We start from the raw sequence: 26,995 nt of genomic DNA, 5'->3' as shown, positions 1-26,995 counted from the left end.
ACGATCTCACGGTCCGTGAGTTCGAGCCCCGCGTCAGGCTCTGGGCTGATGGCTCAGAGCCTGGAGCCTGTTTCCGATTCTGTCTCCCTCTCTCTCTGTCCCTCCCCCGTTCATGCTCTGTCTCTCTCTGTCCCAAAAATAAATAAACGTTGAAAAAAAAAATTTAAAAAAAAAGAAGTAATATTTGGAGCTAATCCCAGAGCTAGATCCTTCTCAGAGCACCACTGCTAGTTGGGATTGGGGCGGGGGGCAGTATCTCCTCTTCGGGAGCCAAATACTAAGAGTAAAAGCAAATATTTGATGCTGAAGAGCTCTTAAGAATTGAAGAGTGCCATTTACTTATTTCTACGAGTCAGTGTGGGCTTAGGATGTTAAATAGATTAAAAGGCTAAGAGAGGTCAGTCACTCCAGGAAAGACTCTTCTTTTGCATCTCCTGACTTGGTTCTCTTTCCAAAATTGTTATCTACCTCATCCCCACTCTTATGGAAGGTCCTCTGGAAATTTGGAAGATGGCACCTCCTCTCCTAGAACATTCTGGAGAATGTGGAGTCAGAGTCCTGGGGATGAGTACCAGAACTGGAGGGAGGGGAGAGACCGAAGTTGCTGGTTAATACAACGAAGATGGTTTTAGAAAAATTCCAGAAAATGTGTAATAATAAAACTGGTAGAGTCCTTAAAGTTACCATATCTATTCTCCTCTGTTTCAGAAAAGAGGAAAACAAATTCAAAGAGGTTCAGTGTGATGAGGCGATTAGAGCTAGGTAGGGGTCAGATGGGCTACCAACTGACCCTGAGGCTAGAGTTCCTTCTCCCTGATACAGCCATGAAGTTCAGACCCCGGAATAGGAGTCTATCCTAATGCTTCCCCAGGACACTCTGTCAGTGCCCCCTTTCCACCTGTCTCAGGAAATGGGCTAGCAGAGGTTGCCAGGAATTAGGCTCTGGGTGGAGAGAAGCCAGGAAGCCCTAGGCCAATCTGTGACCCGCTCAATCTCTGGGCCGCTGGAGCTTAGGTGCTGGGGAGTGGTGGGCACCGAGTTTCCGGCTTCTGCCGCCCCCTGTCTTCTCTTGGCTCCCTCTGCCGCCCATCTCAAAGAGCACGGCCAAGTCATTCCAATTTAATCTTATTTAAAAAGACATAACTAATAAATCTATTGCCGGGGCGGCAGAGAGACGGCCAGCAGAGTCGATCGTGCTCCCAATCCCATTGAACCCCATTGAAAACCATGACAACACAGGACAAGCTCCGATTTATCCCGGCGTGCTAAAGAGCTTTGTGAGCAGGCGTCAATCACGCATTATTTCGGACTGAACAAATGCAAAATCTTGACTGGAACAAATGCTTCCAACAGGTCCGGGGCGTCGAGCTCCATTTCCCCTTTGTCCGAGGCCTAGCAGTTGGCCTGTATTGGGGTTGCCTCCGCCCGACCACCCAGTGCGCTGGACAGCCCGGGGCGCCTTGGGCACGCTTGACAGGGAGGCTGATGGGGCGGGTGCACCGGGTCAGCGAGCCTGGACCACTGCACAGGAGCCAGGTCCGAGTTAAGCTCAGGTGGAGCTAGGATATCGGGTGCAGCCACCCAAGCGCCGGGCCCCTCACTAAAATTTAGCAACCAAACATCCAAACCACTGCTTCGGGGGAAAAGGAGCCTCTAAAAGTGTCCTCACTGAGCCCTAGACCGAAGCGGGGCCATGCGGGAGCCTTGGGCCAACAAAATGCGTCTACACCGGCAGGCTCCCAGCGCCTTCTAGCTTGATCATTTGCTTGGGTAGGTCTGTGGTAACTAGATCTCAGAGAAACCCCGAGCAGCGAGCAGCGTGTCTTTTCTGCCCACGAGCCCAGTCCTAATTCTCCCGATCCGTCCTTCATCGGACCAGGCTGGCCAGCTACCTTGGAGAGGAAACCCCAGGTCGGAAGCCTGCCCTGGGGCAGAGGCCACCGTCCCCGATACTGGGCCTGACGTTGGGGCCGAACAGCAGAGGCTCACAAGTGGCACCTGGGGGTCTGGCGAAGCCAAGGAGGCCTCATAGCCTTCGTGGGCCTCCCCGTGAAACCCCGCTGCCCGGGGTTCCTAGAGCGGGCCCGGACTGGTCTCTGAGGAGCGCAGCCACTGGGCCTGGGCCCAGGACCGGTAGCGGCCGTCGGGCCGGGCCAAGGAGGGTGGCACTTGGGACCAGAACAGCTTGATCGGATTCCGCCTCCGTTCTGCGGGTCTGGGGAAATCCGCGCGGAGCCGGAGCTCCTGCCAGCCCTTCCCCAGCACACCTTGAGGTGGGGAACGTTTGAGGTGTGGTTCCTAGAGGCCTTCAAAATCCTCAGCCCAGGTGCCGACCGGACAAGGCCACTCGTTCTGTGCCCGCCTGAAATTTCTCGCCTCTGAATCCTTAGAGGGACCCAAACCAAAAAGAGAGCGCGCCCTAGTTTAACGCCGCCTTGTAAATCACTTCCCGGATAATTGCGGGAAACGAACACTCCAGCAAACAAGCTCGAGGAATAAAGCAAACAGGGAATAAATTCCTGGGTACTCATAAACCCACCCATGCCTCCCCCACCCTAGCCGGCGCTCCTGCGGGGCCAGGCCCCGTGTCAGCCAGGAGGAGGAGGAAGCCAGGGCTGGGACAGGCGGGTGGTGACCACCGCTCGCCACCCAAGATGTTATTCATTGGTAACAATCCCCATTATCTGTCCCCACTTTGGGCTAATCAGACAGAATCGCTAATGCCGAGAGCTGCTTCCTGCCGCCTCTGGGAGGTAATGGGGCGCCAAGGGGCGGGGGATGGGGCGGGGCGGGGGGCGGAGGTGGCACCTTCCGGGCTCGCGGGGTCTTTGGTCCAGCACTCATTCAGGTACTTAACACCCTGGAGACCCGGACCTCGGCTTTCAAAGCATCCCGGGTGGGAAGAGCTGTTTATATAAACAGGGATTCCGCTGTAAGCGCGCTAATATCCCAGCAGCCAGCGCATGGCGTGCACCTCTGGCGCCCACCCGTAGCAGCTACGTCCCGGCCGCCCCTCGGTTCCCAGCCTGCCCCGCCCCCCGCCTCCTTCCCCTCCTTGGCCATGGCCACCTCTGGACGCCTGAGCTTCACCGTGCGCAGCCTCCTGGATTTACCCGAACAGGACGCGCAGCACCTGCGGAGGCACGAGCCGGAGCTATGCGCTCCCCAACCCGGCCCCTGCGCCACCTGGTTGGAATCCGAGCGCGGCCACTACCCCTGTGAGTAAGCGGAGGACCACCGCGGGAGTGGGGAGAGGGGAGCAGAACCACGCTCCCGGCCCATGCGCCACTGGGAAGTCGAAACCAGTCTTGGAACCGGAGGCTCTGTCCTCCTCCAACCCCTATTCCATTCGTGCTCTAGTCAGCACATTTTGGGGGCAGATCCTTGCGCCTGACACTAACGCCCGAGATTTGGATTTCTGTTTCTAGAGGCCACAATATTTAAGAAACCGCCCTTAAATGTCTAACAACACGGCTACGTTCTCCAGGCCTCGGTCTGAGATGAGCAGCACTGGAGAACTTAGCTTTACAAGGTTCTGCAAACCTCAGTAAACTGGCGTGCAGTAGACCCGGCGGTGGCCTGGGTTGGTGCTCCAGCTTGCGGTAAATTCGTCCACTAGCGCAGCTACCGGTATGAACTTGTTTTAAGAGGTCCCTGGGGTGAGTTCCTTAGGGGGCGCGGTCTCAGGTTGTGGAATAAATGAGGTCACTGAATTCGGAGAGGTGGGTGTCCAGATGTGGGCCCAGGGAAGAAATGATCGCACCCCTAAAGCCGCTGGCGAGTGGGGGCGCCCTCCGGCCAGTGGCTCGGCGGGCGCGAGAAGCAGCCGGCGTTCGGAGGGGCCGGCGCCTCATCAGGCCGTGTCTCCTTTGCCGTCCCTAGCCTCGGACGAGAGCAGCCCAGAGACCAGCCCGCCCGACTCGTCGCAGCGGCCGTCCGCTCGGCCGGTGTCTCCTGGCTCAGACGCTGAAAAGAGAAAGAAGCGTCGGGTGCTGTTCTCCAAGGCGCAAACGCTGGAGTTGGAGCGGCGCTTCCGGCAGCAGCGCTACCTGTCGGCGCCCGAGCGCGAGCAGCTGGCGCGCCTGCTTCGCCTCACGCCCACACAGGTCAAAATCTGGTTCCAGAACCATCGCTACAAGCTGAAGCGCGCGCGCGCACCGGGCGCGCCGGGGGCGGCGGAGTCGCCTGACCTGGCAGCAGCTGCGGAGCTGCGCGCCGCACCCGGCCTGCTGCGCCGCGTGGTGGTCCCCGTGCTGGTGCGCGACGGTCAGCCGTGTGGCGGCAGCGGCGAGATGGGCACGGCCTCCGCCCAGGACAAGAGCGGCGCGTCCCCAGCCGCTGCCTGCCCTCTGCCGGGCTACGCCGCCTTCGGGCCCTGCTCGGCTCTTGGCCTCTTCCCCGCCTACCAGCACTTAGCGCCCCCAGCCCTGGTCTCCTGGAACTGGTGAGACCGTTGCGGGGGGGGGGCGGGCACTTGGGGCTACCCCGGACTTTGGAGTGGCTCTGCGGCCAAAGCGGGGCTGGAGGCCGAGATCCGCAAAGTACGCCCCCCACCCAGGGCCCATCTCTCTGCAGGTTCCACGTCCTACAGTGCAGGGGTCCCCTGCCCCGCCCTCCCCAGCCAATGCGCGGGGAACTTTCGCCAAGATTTCCCCCTCGCCTCTTGCCTCGACCGCCAGCCCCAGAGCTAGATTTTATTGCTTAAACCTTATTTGTATATTTTTAAATAGCTATTTGTATGGGAAGCAACTTATTTTGAAAGAAATAGAATATTTTTCCTCTTTGTGGTTCGAGAGTGAAATGTGTGTGGTTGGGTCCCTTGAGCACTGGCCGGGAACATAAGTGGAAGCTATGCTTCCAGACCCGAGTGCAGGGCGCCAGTATATTCCCCCTGTCCCAGGTTGGGTGGGAGGGCAGCTGCCAACGTCGACACAACTTTAGGAAGATCATTAGGGAGAAGGGTGGAAGGAGAGTGGAGGGGGGGGGTGGTTGTGGAGCAGAGGAAACAGCTGGGATCCCTGTCTGTGGGAGGTTGCTCTGGGCCCAAAGTGACTTGGAGGCCCCTCTCTGGGCTCCCGAAGCTGCTGGCGTTTCGGACACCAAAAGCCCAACCCGGTTGGTTGGCCACGATAGGGCATACTGAGCTTCTCCATAAGGATTCTCTGGAGACGCGCCATCTGGGCTGGGGGCAGAGTGTACTGCTTTGGAGCAGCGCCGGCCTGGTTGCAAGATGTCCCTTTCTGGAGTGCGGCATCCCAAGACAGGGGCCCGAAGAGCACCCGAGCACCCGGAGACTTTATACACCCCAATTAAGCCTGCGAATGCCTCGCTTGGCATCTGTGACTTCCTGCCTCTTCTTAGCTCCATACCTGGCAGGAGTGGAATGGGGAGGAGGTGGGGCAATGAGGAAATCAAAGGGTGGTGGGGAATGACCCTCCTCAGGGCTGCCAGTTGAGGGAAGATCACTTTGGAGAGCCCTGGTGGGCCAACGTAGGTGTGTGATCTGCTGGTGAGTCTCGCTTCACCCGCACTCCCAATGCACACTAGGCTAGGAGATCTAGTGTTCCACCCTTCGGGTTTGCAACTGCCCTTCACCTCGGTATCCGGAGCGGCAGGGCCTCCCGTGCAAGTGGTTACTCTCGGGAAAGTGACGACCTGTCTCCCTGGAGCCCACTGCCGGGAGATGCGCTTGAGGAGAGCAGGTTCAGGCAGCAGATCCAGGGAAGGGAGCAAGGGCTCAATGAGGCCTGTGAGGAGTAGGCATTGGGCCCGTCCGAGACCCTGGTCCCCCCCAGGCGGAGGTAGGGTGACTGAGGCAGCGGTATCACCTGGGATTTTGGGGGGTGGGAAGAGAGTGAGAGAGGACTGAGGGGGAAGGGAGTGGGGTGTTTGGGTCTCAGCTGCTGGCCACCTTGCCTTCCATATGGATGCGGTTATCTACGAAGAATCTCGATCCTTAAACCTCCTTTTGTCTTGGGAACTGAAAAGGGCATTGTCAGGCCTGAAAAGGACCTAGACAAAATCCGCACTGTTTCGATTCAGGACTCTGTTTAATCAGTCCCTGGTGACAATGTCGTGGGTGTTAGAGAGGACAATAGTATCTTTTTAAACCTTTTTAAACCTTGTGGCCTTCAGGAAGACAAAGGGCTTGAATTTTATGGGCTTACAACTTCAATTAGAACAGTGCCAGTGTGCATGGGAGATTATCAAATTTGTATCATAAAACCTCTTTCTAATAAATGATTGCTGGGGAGGGAGCCTGGACATTGTAAGACATATATTGGAAACCACCCTGGGGGCTTCCCAGTTAGCCCTGGCAGAGCAGATGGGAAAGAAAAGGAGGAAAGGATTTCTGAAGACAGCCTGGGTTGGGACTTGCCCTGTGGTCAGCTGGCTGGGTGCTTGGCTCTTCCATGCCCTTCCTCCAGAAAGGGATGTTTTCTCCAAGAATAGAGGTAAAGATTTGTAGCTTTGTTTTCTGCTATTGGTGATAGCAAAAACCTGAATATTCTTCGAGAGAAAGTGAAAATTATCACCATTTGCCTTTTCTTTTCCTGGAGTTCCAGAGAAAGTAGGTCTTGGGGTGTGCAAAGTGGAGAGAGCCTGTTAAATATGAGATCTATACTGAGGGATCTGAATTATGGAGAGACCCTCTTCCCAGGAGGCTCTTTGGAAGAGCATGTCCTCAGCCAAATTCATCCAGAGGTCTAACCACTAAGAAAGAACTGCTTCCTAGTGAGGTGGTCAAAGCTGTAGCCAGATGCCCACCAGCTAGCCAACTGGTGTCCTGGGCAGGAGGAGGACAGAAATTTTATGTGACCTTAGCATCAGGAGCCTTCGTGTATAAACTCTTACCTGCTTCCTCTTGCTCCTTTTCCTTGAGGCCCTTTCCTTTAGAGAGGAAAAGCTGTAGGGGAGTTTAAAATGTATTCCTATCACTACTGACCCATTTTAGAGATTCAGGCTGTCATGTGTCATCTGTTCACACCTGAGATAAGCTGAGAAAGGTAAATGTCAGTTTTTTGTGTGACCTAAAAGATCAGTTCTTCCAAGCTCTGATGAGAGAAGCTAAACCCAAGGCCTCTCTACAAGCAGCTGTGAGAACAGTTTTGATCTTCCTCCCTAGATGAGAGTGTTTCAAACCTGTCGTCCATCACCAACATCACAAGGCAGATTCACACTCTGTGTTGAAACTTACTGTCTTCCAGGCATTGTTCTAGGCACTTTCACCGTTGATCTCACAGAAACCTTATGTATTGTATATATTAATACCCCCATTTTGCAGATAGAAACTGAGGCTCAATGGTTGGGGGTAAGTGACTTGTCTAAAGCGGTTGTAAACTTCCTAAAATGTTACCATCATCCTTAGTTTAATTCCCATTTAGCCACCATGCAAACTGCCTTTAAGGAGGACAATTGTGATCTTGATGTGACAATATATAAAGTACCCAACCATCTCAAACTAGTCTTTTTTTTTAATGTTTATTTATTTATTTGTGAAAGAGAGAGTGTGGGCAGGGGAGGGGCAGAGAGAAACGGAGACAGAATCCCAAGGAGGCTCTGCTCAGACTCAGGACTCTAACTCAAGAACCGTGAAATCATGACCTGAAGCTGAAATCAAGAGTCAGATACTTAACCAACCGAGCCACCCAGGTGCCCTCATCATAAATTAGTCTTATGGTTACCACGGGCCGTGCACAGAAGCTGTTGACATGACATCACGGTAGTTGCTAATGTTATTGATGTTTCCCGGACACCAGGCAATATTTTAAGTTCTTTTACTCAGTAAACTCATTCAGTTTTCACAACAACCCCATGAGATGGTACTGCTATTCCTACTTTACAGATGAGGAAACTAAAGGCCAAATAGGTTATAAGTAACCTGTCCAGGGTTACACAGCTAGTGAGTGACAAGAGAGGGTCTGAACGAGAGCATTCTAGTTTCAGATCCCACATGTTTCACTACGTGGCAGACCCATTTCCCATTCTTTATATTTTATTTCTCCCAGTGGGTAGTCCTCATTACCTTACAGATGCTTCTCTAAGAGACGTGTTCTTCAGCATCTTTCCGTGTCTGTTTTTGCCTTCCTCCCTCCCTCTCTCCTCATCTGCCAAACCTCCGGCTTTTGCACACAGCCTCTGTGTTTCCCCTGTGTTCGTTTGTATGCATTCTTGCCCAGCTGTCAGTGAAACACAGCTCTTGTTGCAGGTCACAATATTTTCCTGTGACTATCATTCCACCATTCTTCTTCCAGAAAAACATCTGCTGCTGCTGCTGCTTCCTTGAAACCAATTGTCCACTCAGGGTTTGGCAGAGTCACTGCTGACTCTGATAAGCTCCTCTAAGCTCTCCCAACCCCCAGGCCCAGACCTCTGTGGAGCTTTATGACTTTGGCTTTGCTAGCCCTTTCCCCAATCATCTTTCTCCCTTCTGGGTCTCCAGTGTTATCTTTATTATTAAATATCATCCTCTTCACATTTTCTCTCTTTTCTTCCACTGTAAACACTTTTCATCTCACTTAAGTGTCTTGTGGGTGGAGATTGCAATTTTCACTTCAATTTTCTTTTCTCATTGTTCAGAGGATCTTACATCTTAGCAAGTCTCTTATCTGACCAATTTAGCACTTTAGAATCTTAGATAATGTGCTACTGATGGGTAGAAGGAAGTTGTTTGAGCCTGGGTTAACCTATACCTTCCTTTCTAACAATGGTGTTTAGATGTTTGTTATTCTCTTGCCTCTTACACACACAATTAACTTGTCTCTTACACACACACACACACACACACACACACACACTTTACTACTTTAAAGCATTTTAGACTTAGGAATAAAATGTTCAGGCAAGATAATTATTGGCTTAGCATGGTTAAATAGTTTGTTAACCATGTTTATCTGTTCTGCATGTTTCAGTTAACCAGCCTAAGCAGGTTATCTGTGAACAGGAACAATAGTCAGAGGACTTTTTGAAATGCTGAGAAAGTACTCTCCCTCCCTCAGGGCATGATCATTTCTATGGATGTGATTGCATTGTTTACTCTTCAAAATCTGCATGAGAAATTTTATTGTTCTAGGTCACTCATCATTTTCCCAAATCACGATGTAGAAAAGGATTTACTAAATGGTTCCTTAATTATTTTTAGAATTCCAATTCTGCATCTGTTAACTCACCTTTAATCCCCCACTCCAGATTAATAACTAAAGGTATATGACATTCCTCTTTCTTCTTTGTACCCACCATTCATGCTCAATAACAAAACAAACAGCATTCTCTTCAATGCTGATCCATAGAGTGGTGATTTCACCAGGAAGAATCAATTAGACTATTAAATAGTCACACACGTACCCCCAAATTTCAAAAACACAGGGATTCTTATTTTTTCTAACCATGTCCAGTGGAAAATTTTTATTGTTTATCCAGAAAGGTAACATCGTATTTTAGAGGTAAAAGCACATTTTCTTTTCAATACCCTGCCCTATGGACCAATAAAAATCTCTAGGTCTTATTGAGGTCATGTAATTTCAAAAGATCCTGTAGTTTCAATATAGCTTCTGTGAGTAGTGTTATGGGAAGAACATTTGAGGGGACCTTGGTCATGCTTAATTTCCTTCTGCATTCTGACTGGGTGGTCTTTTATGAGTCAACAGGTTTTCAAATGGGTTTCCTAGCTAAAAGCTCTGAATTGGATGGTCCCTTTTCTCTCCTTCCAATACCAACTGCCCCCCACCCATTCCTTCTTTCCTAGGGGCTGGATAGCATACTTGGCAGAATTTACTAGGAGGGTAATGGAGGCTGTTTGCAAATTAAACTGGAGACAAAATTGCAAAACAATCCATTAAAAGGGTCTTTGAATCTCTCACCTGAGATGTCTGTTACACCTTCCTCCTCCAGCTTTTTTGAAGGATAATGTGTTTAGCAATCAGCTCTTCCTCCTAAGGAAGTTATTGGCTTACATTTACATTACATCTTGGGAGGTAAATTCTCAACTAGAGGCAACCTGAATCATCATATGTCAGGGTCAGAATCTGTCAGAAAAGCATTAGTGCAATGACAAGAGCTTTTTTTACAATAAAATTGAAATACAGAGCAAGAAACACAGCATATCAGGAAATGACAAAAGAAACCTGGTGTGGGGAGTAAAGAAGTAACTGCCTTTCTGGGAAACTCTTTTTACTGCCTAATCACACTGATGGAGTCAGTCAATGGTGCTCCTGATTCACTACAGGAAATGCTACATTTTTGAGCCAAAATGTAGAGATAGGGTAGAATTTTCTTATTTTCTGTATTTGTAGATGAAACATTATCTTAAGGTAATCATTTTATCCATTTTGGTGTATGGGGGCCAGAGGGGACTAACTGAATAAAATAGAGCTCCCAGAATTTTGTTGTCCGGGAAACATGACAAGAATGTTCTCTTTCTTCACCTAACTTGTCACTGATTGAGAGGAACGTGAACGTGCCCTCAAATACGTTAGGTATGCCGACCAACTGAACAACGTAATTCCACGACTGTCCTGCTAACCTTTAAACTTTAAGTTTGTCAATATTTTATACATGCATGTGATACATATGTAAGTGGAGATGAAGCAGATTTGGGGAATGTTCAGTTCTTTTAATGAGAAAGAAAAACTCTAATTTATAACCTCACTTGTCAGACCTACTTAGAATGGATACTGGTTTTCTCACTCCAGAACTAACATATTTTCTTTGTAAGATAATATGAAAAATACAGAAATGTATAAATAAGCTATGATTTTAAATGTAGCTATTTTCATATGACACTTGAGTTCTTGTTAATACAATAGTGTAATGAGTAGGAGACTCAAGTAAGCTATTAAAAGTACAGGGGGAAAATCTCATTTGTGTCACTGCAGATTATAACCACAAAGAGAAATGATAGAGATGATATATGTTTGGAAAGAACAATTCCCCTTTATCCTTCAGTTCCTTCTTCTCTGCAGCCTCAGACTGTTCCCCCTATCAAGAGTCATGCATTGGGAATCACAGCCATTTCTGCCATTAGCAAGGTAAAAACCAGACTATGAAGCAGGACAAAAGGACTTGGACAGAAGAATCTGGCTGTTTGTTTCAAACTTGGCATGAGTTCAAACAGGGCAATAAGGTTTCCAGGGAAGCTGTAATTCACCAGCTTCCAGTCAGTCAAAGGCTTCAGAAAGCTCACTACCCAAAACCCATGTCTGTGAAGCCTTAGAAGGCAAAGGAATGATTTATTCTAAATTGATGTTAGAATGTTTAGTTGCCTTCAGGCCCTCTGAAAAGGCACCTTTGCAGACTATTTAACATGAGCTTTCTCCCATCATTGCCACTATGTGATGCCTCCACCAGCTAATCTGTAGACAGCAGAGGGAGGCTAAGAAACTTGTCTAAGCATAGGAATATAAGTGTGGGGATTTGGGATCCAAAGAAGGTTGATTACTCTAACTTCCTAGCAGCTAATACCTCCATAGTTCTGCACAAATGTGGTAATAGATCATCATTGCATGTAAGAAAGACCAGGGCCAAAATATTTACCCCCAAAATCCAAATTAATTCTCTATAAGTTGACCCTTAATCCTATGAACATAGCTATCTATGGTCGCTTTAACAAGGTTCTACCTTCCCATAACCCCATGACTCTTCAGGACTTCCCTTCATTCTATTTCTAGGGGGTCTTCAGCAAGACTGCCTCACCTGCCACAACTCTCACACGCTAAAGCTTGGAATCTGCAGACCATCTCAAAGTCTATTGTGCTTCATCATCCAGCCATCATACTCCTGCCTTGGAACTTGGTTTTAGCCTGTGTTTTGCTGAGAAATGCCCTACACTACAAGTCTAGCTCTTTTTCTTTCTGCACATGACTCCAATTGTAGAACTCCTACCTTGTCTACAAATTTTTCCCTCACTAGTTGGAATACAAGTAAAGAATTCACCTAGGTCCATACTATCTAAAGCTGCAACTAAACTCAGAATTCCTTTACTCAGAAGGCAGTATGAAAGAGTGCAAAGAATGTGGACTTGGGAATTGATTGAGCTTTGATTTGGAAAGAAACAATTGAATGTTGGCTGTCATACTAACTGTGTGAAATTACTACTAGCTTTGTTCCCTTCAGTCTTCATCTAGAGATAACACCATGTATCACATATGGTTAATATGAGTATTGAATGCATGGATAGTGTATGATAGTTGGCACTGAATAAATGTAGTCCTTATTCCATTCTGCAGAATGCACTTAAGGCTTTTACATACATCCAGTGTAATGTTTGGTTTGTTTAGTTTATCATAGAAGTCAGCTTGGACTAAGTTTTATGAACATATAACCCCAAAACCTCAGTAGCTTAATTACAAACTATTGTTTCTTTTTTACGTTACATGTCCCTACAGCCCTTCACTGTTTTGTTTTCATTCAGACTTAGGCAAAAGGAATAATCCCCCATATAGGACATTTCAGAGGAGAAAGAGAACATGGCAGAATCATACAATGGCTGTTAAAGCTTCTGATGGAAAAGGGCATATATCATTTCTCACATTTAAATAACTATCAACAGGGAGAGAGGGACAATGGATATTTTTTAATAGTGAAACAATCTACCACATTTGTGATTCACACATGTCTAATTTATGACCAAACATTATATATGCTTACAATTATTATTTGTTATTATTCCTTTACATTTCCAGAAGAAGAAATATCACAGTGTGACATTTCATACTATAAAATATATGCTATACATACTATATGTTCTTTGCTATAGACTCCAGAAGAGGAGCTAGGTATTTTCCCGTTTGTTTGAAAACCCCAAACCGTAGGCTCTCGGTGACCTTCGGGAGAGTGGTCAACACCCAACTTTACAGTCAAGTAGGAGGGCACCAGAACACACCATGAGCAATGATCATCAGGACTGAGAAAGGACACTGTGTTTACCTGCTCAATTTGAGGGCTATTTCCGTGGAGGCCACTCTTCTATGACTAATCTGTAGGTGATAAAAACCATTGCGAGGACTAATTGCATTCTCATTTACTTTATTCCTTATTATTCTAGAAAGTCTAGTTATAAAATAATATGGGTATTAGAGCAATGGAAGGACAAGCAACAGTAATTTGGAATGCCAGGAAATAAATTCATTGATCCAGTTTCCAGCTAAATCCACAGCATAGCCTTGTATATTACCTGACAGATAATCACACAACCACACAAAACCTGCTTTTAATTTAAGACCAAGATTTATTCAATCAGCTCTCAACTGATAAATACTTGTATAATTGTATTATATAATATAATTTTTACTGTTACATGCTGAAATGAACATTCTTATAGGTATGGTGCATCTGTATCAATATTTGCTAAGGATAAGTTCCTAAATATGGATTGCTGACTGAAGTGGTATGTACATCTTTAAGTCTTCTGATTCCAATCCATTGGTTCTCCCACCCTTCAGTATCCCCCAATCCTTTGATGCCCTCATTTTCCTCCTTACCCAACTCAAATTCCTCAACAAGCATTATCATTTGAACATATCCTCAACCTTCTGACCCCTCTCACTTCATTGTACTCAAGGCAAAATCTGTAACTCCTGTAGAATCCAACTCTCCATCTACTCTGCACCTGTGGTCATCACAATATGGCCAGAGAAGAACACAGAATCATATCGACTGGTCTCACTTTAAATTTATGGCCAATCAAAAAGAATGAAATCTTGCCATTTGAAGCAATGTGGATGGAACTAGAGTGTATTATGCTAAGAGAAATAAGTCAGGCAGAGAAATATATGATTTCACTCATGTGGAATTTGAGAAACACAACAGATGAACATAGGAGAAGGGAAGGAAAATAAGATAAAAAAGAGAGAGACAGGCAAACCATAAGAGACTCTTAAATACAGAGAACAAACTGAGGGTTGATGGAGGTGTGTTGGGTGAGGGGATGGGCTAAATGGGTGATGGGCATTAAAGAGGTCACTTGTTAAGATGAGCACTGGGTGTTGTATGGAAGTGATGAATCACTGGGTTCTACTCCTAAAACCACTGTATGTTAACTTGAAATTTAAAAAATTAATTTAAAACAAAACAAAACAAAAATAATAAATTTATGGCCACCAACTTCAAATGAGTCCTTAATGTTTCCAGGCCAGCATGCTAGATATCTCTAGACCAGTCATCCTCCCATTATCCTCCTTGCCTGTTTCATACTATTTTGTTTCTCATCAACTTCCCACCTCTCCCCCACCTCCCCCGCTCCCCAGTCTTAAACTCAGGTTCCTATTTCACCAAAACTGAAGTAACCAGAAGGGAGAGAATCCATAGAGTTCTACCACACAACACTGTCTTAACTGCTCTTATATTCTGTCTTCCCAACTGTTACCATAGATGAATGGTCTACCTCAAGGATATCACTCCAGCAATTTGCTCTCTTGCTTCTACATTATCATTTTCTCTCTACTGCATCATTCCCATCAGCATACAAACATACTGCTGTCTCTCCATTTTAAAAATAAAAGTATTTTCTCTTGACCCTTCCCTTGCCAACAAGTATCCCCTTTTAGCAAAACTCTTTAAATACTTGTCTGTATTCACAGTTGTCAATTTCTCTCCTTCCATTCTCTCTTGTTATTATCTTCATTGAGGTATAATTTACATACAATAAAATTCACCAATTTGTTGGGTTTTGAAAAATGTAAACATCATATAACAACCACCACAATAAGTTATAGAACATTTCCATCATCTGCAAAATGTTTCCACACACCTTTTATCCTGCCTTTTTTTTAATGATTCCATTTTATCTCCACTATTGGTTTACGAATTATACTTGTTTTGGTTTTTTCGATTAATGGTTGTTCTAGGGAGTCCAGTATACATCTTTAATATATCACAGTTTACTTTTGAAAAATATTATACCATATCACATATAATTTAAGAAACTTACAATGGTATATTTCCAAATTCCCCTCTTCCTTTGTACTGTCGTTCCCATATACTTTGCTTCTGTATGCCTGTAATACATTGTTGGTAGATTTGCTTTAAAGAATTATATTTTAAAGAATTTTTTAATAAGAAAACACTTCTGTATTTATGCACATATTTACCATTTCTGGCATTCTTCTTTCTCTGTGTACATCCAAGAATCCTTTATTATATCTTTCTGCATAGGGCTACTGGCAATAAACAATCTTAGCTTTTGTTGGCCTTAAATTTTTTTTTTCAAACAGAAGGTCTCACATAGTTATTACTGAACCAATCTAACAGTAAAGAAGCATAGAAACACGGAGAAAAATCATTTTCCCAATAAAATACATCTGACTGTTCAGATAGTGGTGATGTTTTCAGCTTGATATGATAAGACACTACTGATTATAATACAGATACAATATGTAGGCCATCTCATGTGCTATTCCTCAGAGACCCAGCTTGGTTCTTCTCCAGTGTTTCCTCTTGGAGTTGTACCTGATTTTGTTACCAGTTTTCATCCAAATCCATCCAAATTAGGGAATGGGATGATTCTGCTTTTGTTTCTTGGCCAAGAATTGCTCGATCCTGAAAGTCTTGTGAGAAAACCTGCTGAGAAACAGAGTCAACTGCATTCATCACAGTGGTAGAGTCAGGAAGTAAGAGCAGTCTTAGAATGTTTTTATTTCGCTTTTATTTTTGAAAAATATTTTCACTGGGCATAGGATTCTGGATTGACGTGATTTTGTTTCTTATAGCACTTCAAAGATACTGTGCTGTTGTCTTCTGGTGTGAAGTTGGCTGTCGTTCTTGTCTTGTTTCCCTGGGCTGCTTTAAAGATTTTTCCTGTTTTCACTGGATTTCAACAATTGATTATGATATACCTGAAAGCAGTTTAATTTATGTTTATTCTGTTTGGGGTTTCTTTTTTTTTTTTTTTTTTTTTTTTTTTTAATGTTTATTTTTGAGAGACAGAGAGAGACAGAGTGTGAGTGAGGGAGGGGCAGAGAGAGAAAGACAGAGAACCTGAAGAGGCTCCAGGCCCTGAGCCGTCAGCACAGAGCCCTATGCGGGGCTCGAACTCACAAGTGGCAAGATCATGACCTGAGCCAAAGTCGGACGCTCAACCGACTGAGCCACCCAGGCGCCCCTGTTTGGGGTTTCTTGATCTTTTTATGTCTATGGGTTTGTCACTTTCAAGAAATTTGGATTTTTTTCTGGTCATTATTTCTTCAGTTATATTTTATGTCCTCTTCTCTTCCCCAAGTCTCCTCTCCACTGGGACTCCAATTATACATATATTAGACACTTTTATTAGCCCCACAATTCATTGAGGTTGTGGGGTTTTTTTCCCTCTGTGCTTCAAGTTTACTTTCTTTTACAGTGTCTTAAAATTCACTTATCTTTCCAGTACTGTATTTTTTTTATTTCTAGAAATTATATTTGGTTTTTAAATATATATATATATATCTTGCATATCTCTCCTAATTAAGTTTACATTTCTCTTGACATCCTTGATCATGTTTATAAGATTTATAGTACTTGTTTTAAGGTCCTTATTTATGAATTCCATGATCCCTGTCATTTTTGGTTCTATTTCTATTGATTGTTTTTTAATCTGATTGTACATCAAATTTTACTGATTCTTTGAAGGGCTGGTAATTTTTTAAAAGTTTATTTATTTATTTTGAGAGAGAGAGAGAGCAGCAGAGGGGCAAAGAGAGGGAGACGGAACCACAAGCGGGCTCTGCACTAAAAGTGCAACAGGTCTCAATTCCTCAAACTGTGAGATCATGACCTGAGCTGAAATCCAGAGTCAGACACTTAACTGACTGAGCCACCCAGGTGCCTCTGAAGGCCTGGTAATTTTTATTGGATGAAGAGTTGTGAATTTTGCTTTACTTATTACTGTACTGTATTGTATTCCATTAAAGATTGTTGAATTTTTTCTGGCATCCAATTAAGGTACTTGTGGATAATTTTGATCCTTTTGAAAAAGGTTTGATTTTAAGCTTTCTTAGAGTGGGTCCAGAACAGGCTTTATTCTGGACTAATTTAGTTCTATCACTAAGCCAAGACCCTTCTGAGGACTCCAACCAATGTATTATGGGATCTCCTCATTTTGATTGGTGGGAACATGAATGCCTTCCAACACTATGCAATCTCCAGAAATTGTTCTGGCTCTTTTCCCTGGCCTTGGGGAGTTTCATTTAAGTGCAGATCAATATTAGCCAAAGACTCTAGAGGGTTCCTGTGGATATCTTCAGGGCTTTTCTCTGTGAAGCACCTCCTTTTCAGTATGTTGCCTTAAAAATCCTAGCTATCTTGATATCCCTGAATTTTGATCTTAATCTCTTCAATTCAGTAGGAGTGTTAGGCTCTTTGGGCTCCCCCTCCCTAGAGTATGACCTGAAAACTGGCTATGAACAATAAGCTGGGAGATCATAAAGCTCATCTCATCTCCCTTCTCTCAGTGACCAGAGTCCTGTGCTATCTTTTGTCCAATGTCTGAAAACCATTGTTTCATCTATTTTATCATGCATTTAGTTATTTGTAGTTGAAGGGTAATTCCTATTGCTGCTAATTCTTTCATAGTCAAAGGATATACTCTCCTTTAAACTTATTCTAATCAGCATTTGCTCCAGCATTCTGCTGACACTCTTTGCATCAAGGCCACTAATGATCTCCAAATTGTTAAATCTAATACTACCTATATGTAAGATGCACAAGGGTACCTGGGTGGCTCAGTCGGTTAAGCATCCGACATCAGCTCAGGTCATGATGTCCTGGTCTGTGAGTTTGAGCCCGCGTTGGGCTCTGTGCTGACAGCTCAAAGCCTGGAGCCTGTTTCTGATTCTGTGTCTACCACTCTCTCTGCCCCTCCCCCACTCACGCTCTGTCTCTCTCACTCTCAAAAATGAATAAATGTTAAAAAAAAATTTAAGATGCACAAAAGACCACTAAGTCCCCTCCAGAACTGATAAAACTATGATAGATGATGTAAGTAGGGTGGCATGTTAAGAGCACTGAATAAAACTATAGCACTTTAGGTCTAAAGAAAACTAGTCATGGATTCTCAAGACTTTCTTAGACAGCATGAAGCTCATCTAGGTGAAATACAACTTGTTTTAAAACATACCCAGGATTTGATTTTTATTCAGGAATGGTGAAGACAACAGAACAGGAGACAATTGCCATTGAAAAGGTGGTTTGTTACTCACTGTTTGAAGAGGAGAGAGATATTCCACACCACACAGGGCAACATGGGGAAGCACAGGGTCAGATAGGAGGCAGAAGGAGCGAGGGGAAATATGGGCAAAAGCCTTTATTTATGGTTTGTGTGGGAAGGAATGAGTAAGGCAGGGTAAACAGCTGATCAGGCATAGGGCTGCATAGTTTGAATTGTTTCAGTGGGCCCTAGTCTATAGGGGTGGTCCCTAGGTGTCCAGTACCTAGCCCTGGGGTAGTTAGGGCAAAGGAATATTGCCTCCTGGAATATAAAAGTGAGAAAGATGGGGTGGTTTTTGAGTACAGTCTCTGGATTTGTTAGTTTGCATACAATAGGTATGCATATGAAAGGCAAGTTGCTATCTTTAGGAATTAGCTAAACCTGGGAAGGGCAGTCCCTCCCCTGTCCACAAGGACCCAACATGTCAAAACATCATAAAATACATATCATAAGAAACATTAATACACAACAATAACAAATTGATCCACCCTACAAAGACTTATCTTCTTCAGGGAATGAGAGAGGGAAGACATAATGATTTCTAGAGACCCTGGTTCAGTCATAGGCCCAGAGGCAGGGCACCAGATTCATTGCAGTATATGGGCCACTGTCTTCTCTCAGCTGGGTTATTGCAGTCTCCTCCTTGCTTCTATTTTTACTTTTCTTCTCCACGCTATACTCCACTGATGTTTAATTGATACATGTCTGATCACATTGCTTATCTGCTTAACACCCTATAGTGGCTACTCGCTACATAGAATCACTCTCAAACTTCCTTACATGAAATATAATTTAGTCTCATTTCTTGCCATAAACCACTCTTCCCCCTCAATGCCCTACACTCACCAAATCTCCCCTCTCCACACATGGTATAGTCAGTTATACTGAACCTCCCCTAGTTCTTTAAAGACATCATACTCTTTTGGGGCACCTGGGTGGCTCAGTCAGTTGAGTGTCCACTTTGACCTAGGTCATGATCTCACAGTTCCCAAGCTTAAGCCCTGTGCCGGGCTCTGTGTTGACAGCTCAGAGCCTGGAGCCTGTTTCAGATTCTGTGTCTTCTTCTCTGTCACTCTCTCTGCCCCTCCCCAACTCATGCTCTGTCTCTATCTCTCAAAAATAATAAATAAACATTAAAACATTTTTTAAAAAAAGACATCAAACTCTTTCTAGTTCTTCATGAGTATTCCCTCTTCAAAGGATCTTTCAGACCTTGATTCAACCATATCCTCCTCAGAGAGGTTTTTCCTGACTGTCCCCCAATCCAACTCAGCTTCAGGGGACCTCCTCAATCTTTGCACAGCACTCACTGCTTCCCCACCACGGCACAGTCTAACAACATTTCTATAATCGCCTATTTACTTCTCCCATCTTCCTTGAAGACAGGCACCACGTAAATTGTTCACCTCTGTATTATCAGCACCTAGTACAGTGGTTGGCACATGAGTCTTTTGAGAAATGTATGTACAATGTGTCTGAATGCACAAAGCAGCAGAGTTCTAAGACCAGGCCTAGGTAAACTGGGTTTGAGTGTCCCCAGGGGGGCCTCAGCAGAGACACTGGTTTGAGAAGTGCATCAAGCTTCTAACATTTTTTCCACTGGGATGAGTGGGGTTGGGCCTGGGTTGGAGAATTCATAAACCTTCATTCCTGGTCCTGAATTAGAACAAAACCAATCTCCAGGGGAACAAGCAAGAGGAGATATAGCATTTTCTTGGGAGATCTCTTCTCAGTAAGTTTACTTTGGGCCCTTTAGTTTTTAATGCCCAAACAAGTTGATATGCTTATCAGTAATAGTGCTGTGATTTTATACTGGTTTAAAATGAGGGGTGCCTGTGTGGCTGAGTTGGTTGAGCGACTGACTCTTGATTTTGGCTCAGGTCATGATCTCACGGTTCATGGGTTTGAGCCCCGACTCAGGCTCCAGGCTGACAGTGTGGAGCTTGCTTGGGATTCTGTCTCTCTTCTTTCTCTGCCCCTCCTGCACTCTTTCTCTCTCAAAATAAATAAATAAACTTAAAAAAAAGATGTAAAATGAGGACAGGGATGACTACACTTGACAAAAGAAGATGAGCTATAAGAAATCCAGTGTTAAGAAACAATAAAAATTCTAACACTTTATAAACTTTGGGATATCTCTCTTTAATTTCAACATTAGATAAAGGTGATGAATATTACATCTCCATTTTTCTGAAGCCATTATTTCCCAGAAAAAGATAATTAAATTTATGAAAGATTTGAGAGTGAAATTTCCAAGGCTAAGGGAAACTTCCTATGGGAAGAGAAGTTACTCAAACACCTACAAAGGAAGAAGAGATGGGGAGGAGGGTGTGGAGGTGGTAAGTAGCTATAGTCAGTTTTGACTGAGGTCTGGACAAGAGGAACTGGCCTGAAATTGTAGCAAGATGTATTAGGTTAGGCCAGAAGGGAAAGTGTGGAATAAAGACCCAAATCACTCTCTCTCTCTGTTAACACACACACACACACACACACACACTAGCAGATTGATTTATACCTAGTTTGTTTAAAAGAAGCTCTGATTCAGAAGAGAAGAGCATATGTCAGACCACTTTCCAAGGCACCTTCAAATATTAAATATCAGACTTTTTTTCTCCCTCTAGCGGTTCCTTTTGCAAAAGAAAGGGACCCTCTACAGCTGGACTGCTCGTTTGAACATATGTCAGCATTGTTTTTTCCACTTTAAGAGATGCTTTCAGAAACTGAAAAAAGAGTGAAAATAACTGATAACATCAACACCAATATCAGAAAAGCAACCATGCTGGTCTGTGGGTACTCTGTATAATATGTTAGTAATAGATGGTGGGAATTGGGGAATAGGAAGGACCTAGGGTTTTTCTTTGTTATTATGTATTGTGAGCCAGGCTTTAGGAAAGATATATCTTACTGTAAATGTTTGCTGTTGAATCCACCAGCACCAACCAGAGCTAAGACTAATGGATTTCAAGATAAAGGCAGATTTAAGTGAATGTAATTTAAGCAAGAAATTGCTAAAATTGAGAGCATTAGACTAGGGAAGCTCAGACAAGGATTTGTGCATTTTAGATAGTTGGCTTAGAAAACCAATTGGTAATGTCCTTTTCAAATCTAAGATTCCTGATGCAGGGGTGTGTGTGTGTGTGTGTGTGTGTGTGTGTCTGTATAGGGTACACTGTGTGTAAAATGCCAGCTGCAGCTACTTCCTACTCTGAGAATGCGCCTTCACCGTGCTGTGGCTTTCCATTCCACAAACTCTCCACCAACACGGCATCTGTAGCAACAAGAAGGGTTTTACGGCCTTTCCTGACCTTTTTGTTGCTGATGTTGTTAGAATGGGGAGGGGTGGGGAGGGGGGGAAAAGAGAAGTGTCCCAGCTGGGAGCACCCTCTGAGGAGGGGGCAAAGATCTCACCTAGAAAGTTCCACAATTCTCTGATTTGTGCCTCTATGTTGTAGGAAGCACTTTAGCTGCAGATTGTCAGAATTGTACTATTTAACTATCTTTTGCCATTTTTTTCTTATAGTCTACCCTGTGCCTGCAGTTTTATTTTCAATGGTTATCCTAAGTTTTTCTGGACACTCCCTGAATCTCTTAGACCTGAATTTCTCTTTCTGGGCCTTGGCCTGTACTGCAATACTAATTTTCATGATTGGTTTCCTTTCTAGGCAAAATTGAGGTTTTGGATAAATGTATCCCCAAATGACAAATTGTATGGTTGTCATATATTTGTCTATCTGTAAGTCCTGTCATTAAAAACAAACAAACAACTAAAGCCATGAGTATTGTGCAAAAAGAAAAGAGTTAACAAGTTGTTTACAAGAAAGTGATAGCCAGTTGTATTTTCTGGCAGCAGAAAGGAAGGTGCATTGATTTTGGAATGAGGAAACTTGGGTTCAGATAGAGGGTCTGCTTTTCATTGACTTCGGGCTCTTAACAGCTCTGTAAAATTGAGAGTTAAATGTGGCTGGATATGGAAAGGCCCCCAGAAAGTCACCACCAATAAAGGGCAGGAGAATTTGCACTGAATAATTAGGAATTGGGGCAAAATTATGGTTTCAAAAATGCCTATACATTTTCTCTGTGCCCCCCAACACCCAACCAAATACTAAATATTAAAAATACAATACTAAATCTTGAAATACTAAATCTTAAATAAAGAAAAAGAAAGGAAAAATCCCAGGAATGTATGTGAATCTGATGTTGCTTTATTTAGGGCCTTTAGAATAGGTGATACTTTCTATAAAATAAATTTTTTCTAGAGCTGAAATGCAAAAAGACTGAATCATTTTTACGAAAAATCAAACTCGTCTTGGAAAGCACTTCATCCCCTCAGACAAGGCTCCCACCCCTCTGAAATCCTCCCATCCGCTGTGTGCTTCAACCCCTAGAGGGCAGCATGCCCTCAAAGAAACTCACGCAGGGCCCAATTAGAAGCCATTTAAATGGCCAATTATTTTCTTGAATTGTTTCTTAACAACCTTAAAAAAAAGACCTAAAAAAAAAAACCTCATTAATAACACTAAAGAATGAAAGAGAGTATTAGCAATTTCTAATGACTACCATAGAAGTATGTTTTATTGATGCCATGACATAAAATTAAGAGAAACTGGTGAATCATCCTCACCTTTACTGAAGGAATTCTCAGGAAGAAGCACCTCTGGTTTCTCAGATGGGGCCGCTCCTTCTAAAGTGATTTCCTGTCATAACCTCTCCTCGAAGCCTCTCTTCAAAGCTCTGAGTGACGAGGCGAGGGTGAGTGATACCTGCTCTTCCTCACCCCATCCCCTACCTGCTCCGCTTGCTTTCCTTCTTGGCCCAGTAACATATGGGCACTTCATGTATCTGAGACCAGGGTCTTAGTCACCCTTCCTTGGTTTCCAGGATTAACTTTCACTTTCCCTCACTAACACCTATATCACTGCCTCATATGTAATGGAGAAGACACAGGCCCACAACACCTGGACCCCATTCCCCACCCTCCGTGATACAACAAAGCCCACTGCACACACCCCTCAGAGACTCCAAGGCCGACCTCACCCTGTTCTACCCCTGGGGCTTCATTCAGCCTCCTCAGCAACTGCCCTGTCTTCACAAGCCCTGGGTTGTAATCCAGGTTCAAACACTAATCAGGACCTTGTGCAGATTCGAATGTGCAAAATGAAGGCTGAAGCCAAACGACTTCACCTACCTTCTAGACAGAGAGGGATTACCAGTAGAGAACCTGGGAGAACAGGTAACACAATTTCTCCCGTTCATAGGAGCTAGCATCTATGCTAATTCTGATTTGACTTTGGGGTTTTTGGTGACTCTCCATCTTTTCTCAAACTGCATTGGTTTAGGCAGATAAAACTATTTGTATCTATGTATGTGATGTTGTTGAAACAGGACACTAGAGGATTTTTTTTTGTTTTTTTCTTAATGAAAAAATCCCCCCAATATTAAAAGGTCATATCCATTAATTCAATCGAACATTATTTTCATAAGCAAATATGTTTGAAAAAATTAGCAAGTAAATGCATAAATAAATTACCTACATTGAAAGCTGTTACTGGCAGATATGATAACATGTTTCCTGTTAACTAGTTTACATTTCTTTTGAAGTGAATTTCTGGCTGACAGTGTTTATGTCACAGATGGTATCCTCACCTGCTTCATTAAGGCCTGTTTAGAATACAGTTCTAATGTAGGTTTTATTCCATGTAAAGCCACCTAGAGATAATTTTAAATGATCATATCGACTAACAAACACGTAATCAAGAAGCTCTTAAAATTTTATTAAAATTCAAGTCTTTTACCATTAGCAAACCTGCTTCATTAACATATTAATAGATAATGTTCCTGCTCATAATTAGCGTGCATTTTCTTTGCATCATTGTAGTTGAAAGAATTCAGGTGGAGTTTGATAGAAAAGTTGGGTTTTTTTTTGTCTGTCAACAAAGCACCTGGGGGGAACAACCGAGGCTCCTGACCACCATTTCCATCGTAATCATTTGCTTCCTCCTACCCATAATTTTCTCTCCTTCAATCTCATCTCATCATTTATATTCCTCATATTCAGCCCACTATGGATTATAGACATGATAAACAATGAACTACAGGTAACTGGGTATGGATCTGGTCCACTCATTGAAGAATGAATCGCTACCTGCAAGAGAAATCCCAGGCACAAACACTATTTTCATCTAGAATTTGAGAGAAGTGGGAACATTAAACCTGAAAAGAAGCTCATCTCTTTCTTTAAAATAAAAAAAAAATTGGGGGGCACCCTGGTGGCTCAGTCAGTTGAACATCCAACTGGTGATTTCAGCTCAGGTCATGATCTCACAGTTCGTGAGATCAAGCCCCATGTCAGGCTCTGTGCTGACATCTCAGAGCCTGCTTGGGATTCTCTCTCTCTCCCTCTCTCTCTACCTCTTCCCTGCTTGCATGAGCATGCTCTCTCTCTCTCAAAATAAATGAAATAAACTTAAAAAAATAAATATATTTCAAACCACTTATTTAAAATGTGTGTGTGTAGAACAGAGAATATAGCCCATGTCTGTGGTATCTTACAGAGAGGAATGATTCAGGGAGCCATCTAGGGCATTTTTGTTTTTGTTTTTAATGACACAAGATTAGATTAAGGCTATAATCGAGATCCCTAGAATAAGGCCACAGTGTTACTTTGAAATATTCTCACTTAAGTGATGTATTAGTTGTGATACATTAGCAACAAAGGATGGAATTAGTATTATCTCTTAAGGTCACAATCTCATCTTAAGATGGAAAATGATATTTATACCAGAAATAAATATTTATGCTACAAATAGCAATTATGCTCTCATATAGTCTAAACAAATGGTTAATTCTATTTACCAAAATGGTTCTGAAGCCACACCATTCTGTAACTTTAAAGCTTCTCTGTGATGCAAGGCAGAAACTACTCACACATTCTAGGCCTACTGGAACATCTTGTATGGGTCAGAGATTCATTTTACTTATCAGGAGTACACATTATAGTTCTGCTGCACTTTCAGTATCTTAGATCTTAGGAACATCCATCTGGTTATCCCACTCATTTTATCCAGGAGCAAATGCAGACCCAGAGAAGTTCATCAACTCTGTCTAGGTCTCTCGGCTTATTAGGGGCAGAATTGGGGATTAAACTTCAGGCCTTCAAGTTTATTTATTTATTTTGAAAGAAAGAGAGAGTGTCAGCAGTGGAGGGTCAGCGAGAGAGGGGAGGGAGAGAATCCCAAGCAGGCTATGCACAGCATGGGCAGTGTGGAGCCCCATGCAGGGCTTGAACCCATTAACTGTGAGATCATGACCTGAGCCAAAACCAAGAGTCAGACACTTAACCAGCTGAGCCACCCAGGCAACCTCTGATTTTTTTTTTAAACCACATCTCTTTCTTACCATTTTCTAGTCCTGATTTTCTCAATACGAGAAAAAAAGATGATATCTACAGATTTTTAAAATGATATAATATGCTGGCTTTGAGGGGAGAGTTAGTTGAATGTAATCACAAAGAATGTTTTCATCACCCACCCAGGACACCACCTAGACAAAGGAGGATTCAAACATACTACTCAAGACTTAGCTGGGACCACCAGGAGAGGTGCTGCCCCTTTGCCTTTCAGTAGTGTGATCCTGAACTAGTATTTCTACACTGATGATTTAAACTTACAGGACTTAGTAAAGCACTGTCCACTAGAATTTTCTGATATGTTAGATATCTAAACTGTCCACTGTGGGAACCACTAGCCATATGGCTATTGAGCACTTAAAATTTGGTTAGTATAACTGTGGAACTGAATTTTAAATTTTATATCTTCTTAACTAATTTAAATTTAGATAGCCGCATATGGCTGGTGGCTATTGTATCGTATCGTATCGTATCGTATCGTATCGTATGGTATTAGCACAGATTTAGTATATCCCAGAGAAGAGTTAGATTCATATAATGTCAGTGAGCTAGAGACCCCTGGTGGAGGGGACTGTTATCTGCAGGACACCAACACAACTTAAAGAAAGGTAGGTGATTTTTTTCCCCTAAAATGCAGACATTTCAGGACTGTTCACATATTTTGATGCTAGGTGTCAAATTTTCTAGGTATTACAGGATGGAATAATGAGGAAATCAGGGATTTATTAAATCGATTGATGTTCACTGTAGTCATATCACGCTTCTGTTACTAGTTTATTGACAGGACACTTAGCAGGACAGTGAAAACTGGTTTAAAACACTGCATTGGATTGTCTGGCATGATTAATGAAATGTCCTAGGGCCCCAGGCAGGCCAAAAAGCATTCATCAGGATGGATGGTGGTATCAAATTGTATTACATCAATTAAGACACGATATAGCTTGTAGGAAGTCTGCACCTAAATTCAAGATAATAGCTGTTTGATCACTTGACTAGAGAAGAAATGCCAATGGTCTTTCTACCCCCTTGCTGACCTACAACCACACACAGTTGCCCCCATAAAGCTAAGGTAAACTGGTGTCATTATATCAAGTTTAAAAGGGGAGATTTTATCTTTTCTCTCTCTTCAACTGTGCTTCTTAAAATGGAGCTTGCTGATATATTTGGTTAATTTCTGATCCTACTGCCTGCTATACTATTTGTTTTTCTCTTTAGCCATCAAAAGCCATAATTACCCAAACTATGGTCTTTATTACGTTCCCTGTCTAGGGAATTGAGGGCTCCCTCTCCTTTCTCTGGCTGTTCTTACTTCTCCTATATTCTGTCTTTGCTTGGTTTCAATCCTGACTCCTGCTTTCTTGACTGAAAACTCCCAAAGTACCAATGACAAAGACTGCTAGCTGACCCTTATAGTT

General features: G+C 43.7%; 1 protein-coding gene and 1 pseudogene across 1 annotated transcript; one reads left to right on the top strand and one right to left on the bottom strand.

Moving 5' to 3' along the window:
* The first annotated feature begins 2,875 nt into the window (after positions 1 to 2,875).
* NKX2-8 (NK2 homeobox 8) lies at positions 2,876 to 4,672 on the top strand. The gene is made up of 2 exons (XM_060617405.2): positions 2,876 to 3,218; positions 3,883 to 4,672. The coding sequence occupies exons 1-2, from the start codon at positions 3,062 to 3,064 to the stop codon at positions 4,446 to 4,448; spliced, it is 723 nt and encodes a 240-aa protein (XP_060473388.1). The 5' UTR covers positions 2,876 to 3,061; the 3' UTR covers positions 4,449 to 4,672.
* Positions 4,673 to 15,273: 10,601 nt separating this feature from the next.
* On the bottom strand, positions 15,274 to 23,010 carry LOC145715540 (large ribosomal subunit protein eL39-like; annotated as a pseudogene).
* Positions 23,011 to 26,995: the final 3,985 nt, after the last annotated feature.

Source organism: Panthera onca, chromosome B3, assembly GCF_046562875.1.
Source record: "Panthera onca isolate mPanOnc1 chromosome B3, mPanOnc1 haplotype 2, whole genome shotgun sequence".
In the NCBI taxonomy this organism is placed as follows: Eukaryota; Metazoa; Chordata; class Mammalia; order Carnivora; family Felidae; genus Panthera; species Panthera onca.
Note: the sequence above shows the minus strand (reverse complement) of the source record. Positions and strands in the feature narration are given on the sequence as shown.